Below are 12,145 nucleotides of genomic sequence, written 5' to 3'. Positions count from 1 at the left end.
TCACAGCTGTTTTTTCTAATGAGAAATTAAGCAGACAAAGGACTGTCCAGAAAATAGTTCTCAATAACACCAAGATGTCTCAGCTTGTTGGCTGTCATGGAAGCTTTGAAGACAAATGATAATTACATTGCAAATCTGCTCCAATGAATCATGAAAGCCATACACAACAAAATAAAAATCTTTGATTGATCTAATCCTATTAGTTAATCATGGTGTGGGGTGAGAAGAAATGAGAAGCCTCAATCATTTTAAAAATGTTTATTTCTAGCCCTGAAAAAATCATTACACATAGAAAAATACAATAGTTAATATTGTAGTAACATTAAATAACAGAATGGGATTAAATTATAAGAAAGGAACAAAACATGAGAACAGCTTTAAAAACAATTAAAAGCTTGCATTATTTTCATCTCTGACAAAGAAAGAGAACGAAGAAAAAAAAATTAATTCCAGCTACAAAAAACAAATTCTTCAACACTTAACAGAAAAGCAATTTACTCCAAACTTTTCCAGAGTATGCATATGATGACCATTAAGTCAACTGGATGTAATTTCAAATGGTGAATGATTCCAACCCAAACCAAACATGCTTTACTTTGTACTATGTATAACTATGTTTCAATATCTTGAGGGGGTGGAGAGCTCATCATTCCAGATAAGCCTGCTTCCATGGAATGAGATATGTTCCTTCTCATTATAGTTTTACACCATCAAACATACATTATAGTCTTGTCTTAAGATTCAAAAGCTGATTTACCTAAGTTATTCAATGGCAGTGGTAAGTTCTGTTTATGAACTCACACACTCATGAACTTTTGTCATCCCACTTTTAATGTTAAAGATATTACTAGTTATTTAAAGTTATCCAATTAAAACTTCATCTCTTCAGCAACTTCCACACAACTGTATTTTGATTTGGGAAATTGCCAAGTATTGTGTATGATATAAAATGGACGGTCTCAAAATTTAATCTGGCTCTATATTTTAAGTCGACCAAAACTTATGTTTCAGATATCTGTCCCTCATGACTGAATAAATCAGCTATTTATCCACTTTATTGCTGGAAATACGGTTAAAGCAGTTAATAGGAACGTCAGGTGTCGAGAATCTTCCAATGTACTGCTCAGTGCTCACCTCTATCCAAATACATTAACCTCCAGCATTTAGCTTTTTAGGCTCAGAAGTTCAAACCAAACCTCAAAGAGGAGGAAAACTGCTCCTTTATGTGTATAAATCAAGTAATATATGTTCAATCCATATTATACAAATTACAAACATAACTATTTATTTATTTAATTTGTCCCCGCCCATCTCCTCCCATTGGAGGACTCTGGACCATAGGTCAGAAACTTTCTGGTGTTTTATCTAATGGAAAGTTCTCATCAATTCATTTCTATCCCTTTTAGTGAACAGTGGGCACAAAAATTAGATTATTATATACCCTGCATGCTACATTTAAAGAATGTCATACAGACATAATTTGGAGTACGCAATACCATGAGGCAAAAAGAGAGTGTACAATGTATTTCAGTAACTCCTGTGTTAATCCAATTGTAAGCAATTTGAAATGATTTGAAAAACAATTAAAATTTAGTTCATTATTTACTAAAATTCATTTTTATTAAGGTGACAATAAATGTTAAGAATTTAAGCATTCAGAAGAGAACAACCTTTTCACACTATTATAAAAAACACTAAAACATACATATCCACAGGAGCCTTCTTTTCTACATATTCCATTGCCAGCAACAGACAAAAGACCCAATAAAAAGATTAAATTAACTGGAATTTTTAATGTCTTGATTTGGTTCACATTTATCTATATAAGATCAAAATTATTTTAACTTCTATAGTATTAATATTGAAAACCATTTTTAAAAGAAAGAATTGGACTTAAAATACAACTCAGACCAGGACATCACATCTCCTTGGACCAAAACAAAACATACAAAATATTCTGAAAATAAATAGACTACTTCGTTAGACAATTTTCAGATTAATACTTCTGACAAGATATGGATCTGCAGGCTAGAGTGTGGCATTGCTTTTCGTTGCATTAATAAGGCATTGTTGGTATCAATCAGAATGCAAAAAAGTTCCAAGGTGTAAAGGAATTGGAGCCCTTTGTAACACAGTGGATCAAAACCTGGAACATGGCCAGGGCCCATTTTACAATAGCTTTGTCATGATGTTCTTGTATGAATATTGTTCAATAGAAAAAGGGCTTATCACTGACCATGAAAAAAAGCTACAAGAGGCAGCCTCTTAACTAAGGCTTTAAGAAACTCTCCCCAAAATACCATCTAGGAAAGCTAAAGCACCAAATTACATAATGTCTTATGTTATTATTTGGCACATTATCATTCAGAAATTTTCTATCAAGGTCAGCTGTACAAAAAAATAGTGATTTTAGATTTAAGCAATATAAGAATCTCCAAGTTACATCTTGCCACATCAACCACAAGTTGGTTTACTTTATTATTCTAATTAGTTTCTTTTAGCATGAGAGGCACTTTATCTTGTTTTTCTCCTTAATCACAATAGTAAAGATTTTCAAGAGAAAGGATCAATTTCCCTAGTCATTCACAAGCCAATTCCAATCATATTGAACCTAAGTTATTCTACTATCTCCCATTTTTATATGTACAAAATAGCACTTCCGGTGTTCTGATGCTTTAGTCAGCTGAGTCACATAAAAAGTCTTGGATCTTCTACTTTTGCAAACCTGCTGGGTCTTTTGTTAGTAGAAAGAGTATGTATATATTTATATTTATATTTTTATATATATAAAGAAAGAGACCTCTAATACGTAGTCCTGACAATTCCAAATCTGCTTTGGAGAGAAAATGTACAACATATACAAAATGTATTTAATACAAAGAAGGGTAATTTTAAAAATCAGAAGGCACCAGCATAAAGTCCAAAGCCCAAGTCAGAACATGGATAAAGCACTTTGCTAGAAAACAATACACTTTCAAGACATCCCTTTAAAAGGTTACCAATAAGCCTATACAGACAAGGAACAACTGGAAGACAATTCACAGGATTGGGGTTTTCTCCCCAAGCTCAAAGGATGGTTTCAGTACTGAAAAGAAAATAAAGACTTTTTGCATTACTCAACAGGCATTCAATCTCCAACATTCAAAGGCATCTTTCCCTTATATTACAAAGTCCATGCATAAATTTCTACATCCAATTGTGCTGAGCCGCTTTTTTTCCACTCTGCCTATGTTGTGTTCTTTGTTTAAAAACAGCTACTGAATAATTACAGTCCCCAGCTATCTGGATGGTTAACACCAAAAGGGTTATACCTAACTGCATATTAAAAGGAGAAAGAGGAACTTTCACATTTCTATCTGTCTTAAATAACTCAGAAGTTCCCATAGTTTGAATTACTGCCTAGCAAAGCAAACCTAAGGTGAAAAAAGGTTAACAGAATAAAGTAATGCCTCCCTTTAAAAGCTTGAATCAGTTGTTCAAGTATTGCAAGTACTCAAATCAGAGCACAGGTGGGAACTGTTACAGCAAAGTCACTGAAAAACAACTCACGGATACAGCAGAATATATTTGAGTTGTCTGCAGAAGTGGTGAAAAGGCCAGTGATTCAGTTTACAACTTCTTCAAGACTTACAGAAAAGTTCACTATTATCACCATTTTTCTTCTCTTGTATCTTCAAGCTGAGGTGATTTTTTTCCCCTTCTGCAGGCTTTCAACATCCCTAACAAGCGCAACAATGTGTATATTATGAAGATTTAGACAAAAAACAAAACAAACAAACAAACAAACACCAGGAATGATGAAGGCCACAGCAGAATGCTAGCGATTACTCTTCATGGCTTCTTTGGCTGCTAGAATCAATGGCGTCAAACTTGACAAAGGTTTTGCCAGTTTCAAGAAAGGATGCTAGTAGAAAGAGAAACAGAAGTTTTAATGGATAGATACTTCAAAATACCATTTCAAAACTAACACTTTGTAAACAATCCAAAGATAAGATTATACACCAACATATTGTTCATATGGGTGCCTGAGAAAACTGGCAAAGAGAGGAGGGTATTAAGAGAAAGGAGAAGCATGCAACCTTGGGGCAGTTTCAGTACTCAAAACATTAAGTCACAGAAGTAACTCCACTGATGGATGTTACAATGACAGAAGAACATTCTTCCACTATTTCCTTACCAGTACTTCTTTTATATAAATAAATGTGATTATAGCTGCCTTGCTATGCTATGAACAGTGATCGGGTGAAAGCGAGTCCAATAAATTGTGGCTCTTAACTCTCAATCTTTGTTAAATGGCACTAACAATACTTTTCATGAATGGAACAAGACCGAGAAGTCTGCAAATTCTTCCTATTCTAAGGAACTCCTCTGAAGTAACTGCAGATACAGTGACTATTCTTAGCTGCATTTTACAAGCACAAGACCATCAACTAGGAAGGCCATGTGGTTGTCTTCCTTTCTCTCCCTCATGACAGTCTTCCTATGATCAGCACAATGAATCATGCATCTCCATGTTAAAGACTGACTTTTAATTCGAGTTTGAGCTGGAGTGGAAAAGGAACAAGTGGAGGCATATAGCATCCTGACACAATTACTAAATACTTTAGTATTTAGGCCAGAGTGGTGGGGATTCTGCTGTATGCCAAGGGAAGAGAAAGGATAATACTGTTTTTCACTGCTTTTATATATGGCATGTGGGAAGCACACACACATTTTTTTCAGGAAAGTACGTATTAATGCATACAAGAGGGGAACAGAAAGACTGTATCTGGCTATCCAAGAATTCAAAAGAAAGATAAGACAGCAACTGTTCCCAAGAAATCAGACTAGGAAACTTCCTCAATCCTTCCCTTATGAAAATATATTTTATTTATATTTAACATTCTTAATTTACAACACTTTAGTTCCTTTACCTGTAACAGTTCTTTGGCTGACCCTCTTCTCTCTACATCCATTTCCAAACAACTATTTAAAAAGTCACGGAATATTGGAGTCAGTTTCTCTGGGCTCTGCAGCTCTGGGGTGCCATTAGTTGCTATTAAATATAATGCCTGTAAGGAAAAACCCTGAGCATTAATAAATCGAAAGCTGATTTGAATATTTTTCTGTATTTGACTTTAAATCACAAAATTTGAAGAGACATGAAGATTATTCAGTCTTGGTGGTATTCTGATACAGTATATTCCAGAAAATCCTGGTTTTCTTAGAAGCTGAACAGGGATACCCAAAAACGAAAAACTAAAAAATGGCCGGCCGACACATATCACACTGCGTATTGTTATTTCACTGAGAAGCTTTTTATTTTTTATTTTGATCACAATGTGTCTCACATTGTATGTATCCTACAGTAATAAGATGTGACTCTGTTACATCCAACTGAGGCTTGGGATGAATCCAACCACTTTCTTCCCTCACCACTACTGGACTCTTGGTGGGCCTGTACTGTGATTTTGGAGATCACCCAGTACCCCTGAATACCACTACAACTCTTCCATTCACTCATTACTTTCTTTTGGCATGGGCATACCCCACTTACATAGCCAGATTACACTCCCCTTGGGTTTTTTTAAAATAGATTAGTCTGAGCCTGTGAGATGTTGTGAGATGTATTTTTATTTGGGTGTTACCTGCAACAGCCACTTTATACATACATATGCGTGTGTAGGGCATGCATGAATGATTTGTTGAGGTTTATTGTTGCTTGGTGTTGTTTTGACTGTTTTTATGTATTAGCCACCCAAGTCAGTATGGAGAAATGGGTGGCCATATAAATTAAAACAAATGAATTTGCATGCAGAAATTAGAAAGTCCCAAGTGGCTCTGGACTAGGTCACTTGAGAGAATGCCTTTTCCTGCAAGATTCCCACCCCCCACTAAGATCATTTGGGGAGCCCTGCTTCCAACAGCAGCCAGTCCAATTCATTGCCACTTGGACTGAGCTTTCGCTATAGTTTCTATAGCTCTAGTTCCCTCTAGTGTCTAACCTTCAAAGTCCCATCCTATCATGTTTTTTTTAAAAAAGAATTTAAAACAAAAGCATTTTCCTATGGAAGGATTCTTATAATTAATTCCAAAATCTTATTTCAAATCCATCAGGACCCTTAGTCCTTTTGTAACTTTCCAAAATTAAAGTTCTAATCACTCTTTTACTGCTTATCCCCCCCACCCAATTAAAGTCCTTAAACTTGTATTTAAAACTTCCTTCGCTAAGGGTTGAAGGAAACTCACCCTGTGTTTTCAGACTCGTTGATCCAAAGATTCCTAACAGTTGAAAAGCTGCTAACAAGCAATTTCTGAAAGCGATTAGAAAAGGAAGTATGCAAACCCAGTGTCCTTTTGAAGGCACCGACTGTGGTTTGAGCAAGATTGATTGATTGATTTATAAATCTATTCGCCCATCTCCATCTCATGGGGGACTCTGGGCGGTTTACAATAAAATGCAGTTAAAATTTAAAACCATTTCAATACAACAATACAAAGATGGCTGTTCCCTCATTCCCCAGAGCTTTACACCTGCCAAGACCACTTCTTGTGGTCTCCTCACAAGGAACAACTGTTTGGAGCACTTGTGGGCAATCTCAAGTCCCCTCCTTGTCCAGAGAGGAATTATGAAGAGCCGGTCTACTCACCAGCTCTTCATTCCACTGTGTGGAATGAAAACAGTATGCACAGCTGAGGTAGAAACGCAAGAAATTTCCAGTTATCTTATTCAACTTTATTGGAAAGCATAACTTTTTGTTTAGTTCTTCAGTGGATTAAAACTCAGCATTTAAAAAAAACTTTATAGGTGGTTTTCTTTCAGATCTGCATCTTTCTGAAGATGCTGGATCAAACAGCTAAAGAAGAATGTACAAACGTCTACATCAACAGCAGCGGTTTTGGAAGCTAGTAGCACTGCCCTCATTAGCAACTTACGGTAGAATGACACAAGAACGAGCAAGCTCTATGGCTCAGCCAAATTTCATACAGGCTTTAGCCTACTTTAATTAACTTTCTATAAAAATTGTTAATCCCTCTCCACAATCAGCTTAATCAGGAGACAGAAAACAAGACAGAAAATGGGTGGTCCCACCTTATTTCTGCCTCTGTCCAACCCATCCCATGCATGCAATCACCCATGAAAATACTCTTAAAATAATGTGACTCTCATCAAAACAAAACAGTTCTTCACCTCTATTTTGCAACTTTTTGAGTTTTTTAAATTATTATTTAATAAAGTAAACTTCATGCAATGAACTGGGATAAATTGTCATACATTTTCAGAGGTTGGCTGAAATTTATTTAGCTTGGGTTAGACTGTAATACTAAATGTTCCTAAGCTTTACTACTAGTGACTGTTTTAACATGCAAACATTTCCTCTGGCAAAAGATCCCACAGCTTTTTCTGTCTCGCTGCTTTATGTGATAAATGAACTGTATCACTTACCCTCAACGGGTTTTCATTGAGATAGGGAGGTTCTCCTTCAACCATTTCAATAGCCATAATACCGAGAGACCAGATATCCACTTTAGGGCCATAAGCCTTCCGTGTGACCACTTCAGGAGCCATCCAATATGGTGTTCCTACCATTGTACTACGTTTGCTTTGCTCTGGAGTAATCTGAGCACAAAACCCAAAGTCAGCTGCAGAAAAAAAGGGGGAGGGGAGCAAACATGTCTTAAATATATCAATGAAGTCATCTTTGACATCATTATCACCCCAATTATCCCTGAACAAAGAGCTATTTTATGCTCATATTGCTTTTTCTGGCACTGAATTTTGAAAATGAAGATCCCTGAAAACTCCAGGATACTACCAATCGCTAGGTTGGAACAACAGATTTACTGTAATATTACATTTGACCCATTATTTTGTTATTCGTTCAGTCGCTTCCGACTCTTCATGACTTCATGGACCAGCCCACGCCAGAGCTTCCTGTTGGTCGTCGCCACCCCAAGCTCCCCCAAGGAAGAGTCCGTCATCCCTAGAATATCATCCATCCATCTTGCCCTTGGTCGGCCCCTTTTTCTTTTGCCTTCCACTTTCCTTAGCATCAGCATCTTCTCCAGGGTGTCATGTCTTCTCATTATGTGGCCAAAGTACTTCAGTTTTGCCTTTAATATCATTCCCTCAAATGAGCAGTCTGGCTTTATTTCCTGAAGTATGGACTGGCTTGATCTTCTTGCAGTCCAAGGCACTCTCAGAATTTTCCTCCAACACCACAGTTCCAAAGCATCTATCTTCCTTCGCTCAGCCTTCCTTATGGTCCAGCTCTCGCAGCCATATGTTACTATGGGGAATATCATTGCTTTAACTATGTGGACCTTTGTTGTCAGTGTGATGTCTCTGCTCTTAATAAGCATCCAGTATTCATTTTAAAATAGGAATGTTCCTAATGTTTCCCCATCACATTTAACACCCCAATTTAAAAAAATATATATACTGATATTAAAATAGATTGTTGACTTCATCTGGGCAGGAAATATGGTAATTCTGAAAGAAATTTCCTAAAAAATATACAATTCTTGGCAATCAGACTAAATCAAGCAGAACACTGATCAACAATCCATAGGAAAAAAGAACTTTATAACATTATGTTTCAGGTGCAAACTGAATAGTGCAACCCAGGACAGATCCTTATGCAACTGCTAAGGAATACAAAAAAAGGGTGGGAAAGTATAAAAGTGATGATGTTAATAAGCAATACATATTCCAACACATTACTTTTTCTTCATTTATGCACCTCCCTCTTCATTAAAAAAACTTCTGAACCAGAATTTTACAAAATACAGTAGACTGAGTTAACTGGCACCCATGGGGATTGGTAGATGCTGGATAAATGTAGTTTCTGGTTGCTTGAGACTTACTATTAAATTTTATTTAAAGTATTATTTATTCATTTTTTTCCGGTTGCTTGAGAGTGAGTTCTGGCTGCTCAAGAGTGAGTGCCGGTTAACTGAGAGTCTACTGTATTATTTATTCGAATTTTTTTGCCGATTGCTTGAGAGTGCCGGTTGCTTGAGTTCCAGTTAACTGACAGTCTACTGTAACTTATTCTATTTTATTTTAAAATTACAATGCATATGTTAAGATGATTATGCTGAAAGCAAAACCTGTTCAGTTTTGTACTTCCTTGCTTCTTAAGTACTGGGTCCCATCTTAAACTAGAAAGGGAAAGAAAGATAATACCGCAGAGGACATTGGCTGGCTGAATAATTTCATTGCTAGTCTAATCAAGGTTGCCACCTACTGGCTTAAAAATGAAAACTTACAAACCTATGGTGATGTATAGGTTAACATTACTTTTATAATGTGAAAGCTGGAACTATCATGTACTTACTCAGCTTAACTGAACCATCCATTCCCAATAGCACATTGTCACTTTTAATATCTCTGTGAATCACCTGGTTGGCATGTAGGAATTCCAATGCCTGCAAACACTGCATGGAGACAATTGAAGGGTTTATTGTCTAAACAAATTCAAAATCTAAACTGGCTGAGTGATCTCAATAGCTAAACTGGATTTAAGTACAGGCAGTCCTCACTTAACGACCACAATTGGGACTGGCAAATTCATCACTAAGCAACGCGGTTAAGTGAAACATCATGTGATTGCACTGGGCTTATGTCAGTTCTGCTGCAGCCTTTAAGTGAATCACCCGTGGTCATGTGGGTCATAGCTAGTTTGAAAATTTCACTATTGGTGAGCTACTAAGAGGCTACCAAAAGATTCAGTTCTTGGCCTTCAAATCATCAACATGTTTATTAATAAATTGGTTGAAAGGATGAAAAGAATGCTTTTCAAACTGTAGGTCTCTCTTTCCTACATGTCTTTCTAATCAAATACCTCCTATATATTCAACCAGTATCATAGGCAAAGGCAGTTCAGAATTGTCTACAGCTTCAGTGCAAATTTGGGTCCAAGAGAGTGATCCACACTATTATTTCTCCCATTAACATGGGTTTTTTATCTAGAGTTTCTAGATTCAGTTATTTTTATCCAGGATATATTTCCTTAGTGTTTACATCCAGGAAATCAATCAGCATCTACCAAACCTTGTATAACCATTGATACTTCCCAAAGCGGTAATTAAATCTATCTCTTCCTCCAGTCACCCACCTCTCTGCAGACAGCAGCAATCTGGGCTTCATCCATACAAGTCTCCGTAACTACATCTGTAAGAGATCCACCAGCCAGATACTCCATTACAACAAAAAGTTCATCTCCAACCAGGTAACTGAAGACAGAAAATCAATGTTAAATTTCAACACACTGAAACAACTGTTTGAAATTAGATTTGGAAAGAAGCTGAAGTAAATACGTAACATGAATTCATCAATGGTGGAGTTGCTATATATTAAGCCAGTGCTGCAAGCCCTGCATTGACTGCCAATTGGTACAATTTAAAATATTGGTTTTTACCTATAAAAGCCTTTAGGGCTTGGTGCAAAAGGACCTGCAGGACTGCCTCCTTCGACCACAATCACACTGTCCAATACAAGAAACTTGGGAAAAACTGCTGGTGGTTCCCCACTACTGGGAATTTAGAAGGGCCAAGGCTAGGCGCAACACATACTTCCCATTATGGTCCCCTCATTGTGGAACAGTTTCTACCAGAGACTAGGCTTGCTCTGATCCCTTGAAAGTAAGTTAAAACAGAGCTCTTCTGGGGCAATGCAGAACTGTTTATATGCTCCCATTTTAACATAACTTAATTATTTGCTATGATTGTTTATTATTTTTGTATTATGGATGTTTTTCATCATATGCTGCAAGTTGCATGATTGTAGACATTTAAAAACACAATAAACAAGCTAATGGATTAAATATGGGAAATTAGGTGCTGGAATGCTTTTCTGTAGCTAAGTAGCAGTATTCTCTCCCTTTGCCCACATTTCCCCTTCCCCCAACTATGAGGGCTGAATCTGCCCTAGACCTGATAGAACATTTATCAAAACATCATGCAGATGCCTTCCATATCCTAGGCTGAGAAACAAGCAGCAAAAAGCCCATTACCGTATTAAGTTGGAGAGAAAGATGCAAGACTTAAACCCTGGGTCTGTTACACAGAGTGGGCTGGGCTGATAGAGACAACAGCACCCTTGAAAATGGGGAGGTGGGAAGGACAATGACAAAAACACTATTGCACCCTCACAATGCAAGTTCCATTTTCTGTTTGTGCACCATGACATCACATGCATGTATAAAAGGGGAAGAGCTTGCAGTGCAACACTGCTTGTCTTTTACTAGAGTGACATGTTTCAAGATACAAGTCTGATAATTGCAAAACAGCACTAACAACTCAGATATGTTTCTTATTTGGAATTCCAAACTTATGTATTATTTTTTTACATATGCTATTTACCATTCCTTTAAGAAACTTAACATATTGGTCTTACAAGATGGAAGAACAGACAAAATAAGATATGTGCAAAGCTTTGAGTTTTGATCCTAGCTTAAAACTATCTTTCCATCAGCTACATGATGTATTTAGTTACCTGTCTAGAAAGTTGACTATGTTTGGGTTCTTCAGTTCTTTCATTACCAAGATCTCATTGATAATCAACTCCTTTTTGGGCTGTTTCTGTAGATTTATTTGTTTGATAGCAACCTGAAAAGGTAAAGAAAGAAATTAGAAGCTGTTATTCAAAGTCAGGCAATTGTATACAATCTGTGGTTTACACATTTTTGAGTTAAATAATTGGGGAAAATCTAGACCAAGTTAAATACAATAACCATTTGGTTCCAGTGTGACAATAGACTGAGCATTCCATGAAAATTACACCCCTTATAGGCAAATAAATAAAACAAAAACAAATGATTAGTAAAGAAAAAGAAACATGTCCTTGTTCTTGATAGATACATAAACTTCTAACCCTGAAGTCAGCTATTATGGCCTTGAATCTAGATAAGCAAATTGAACCACAATGATTACAATGACAAAACAGAATATAATTTTAGTGGAACCCTGAGATCCACCAGCTGTAACCAGAGCTTGTTACCAACTGTAGAGTCCTTGGTGCTCTCTGAGCCTTGTTTTCTTGCAGATGTTTCATTGCCAGACTAGGCAACATCTTCAATGCAAAGAGGGAGTGGGCCTTGCTCTCTGTTTATATCGTGGTTTGTCCAGCTTGTGCTGGTAGGGGTGTTGTTCTCTCCTTGGG

At 36.7% G+C, this 12,145-nt stretch overlaps 1 protein-coding gene across 1 annotated transcript in view; it reads right to left on the bottom strand.

Moving 5' to 3' along the window:
• Nucleotides 1-243: 243 nt before the first annotated feature.
• PAK2 (p21 (RAC1) activated kinase 2) overlaps nt 244-12,145 on the bottom strand; it is a 56,159-nt gene continuing 44,257 nt past the window's right edge. The window contains exons 10-15 of the mRNA XM_063306779.1: nt 11,480-11,592; nt 10,101-10,218; nt 9,321-9,420; nt 7,427-7,623; nt 4,914-5,051; nt 244-3,904 (exon numbers count right to left, since the gene is read on the bottom strand). Coding sequence (XP_063162849.1) covers nt 3,818-3,904; nt 4,914-5,051; nt 7,427-7,623; nt 9,321-9,420; nt 10,101-10,218; nt 11,480-11,592 — 753 coding nt within the window. The 3' untranslated portion in view covers nt 244-3,817. The remainder of the gene's footprint in view (nt 3,905-4,913; nt 5,052-7,426; nt 7,624-9,320; nt 9,421-10,100; nt 10,219-11,479; nt 11,593-12,145) is intronic.

Source organism: Candoia aspera, chromosome 6, assembly GCF_035149785.1.
Source record: "Candoia aspera isolate rCanAsp1 chromosome 6, rCanAsp1.hap2, whole genome shotgun sequence".
NCBI classification, from domain to species: domain Eukaryota; kingdom Metazoa; phylum Chordata; class Lepidosauria; order Squamata; family Boidae; genus Candoia; species Candoia aspera.
Note: the sequence above shows the minus strand (reverse complement) of the source record. Positions and strands in the feature narration are given on the sequence as shown.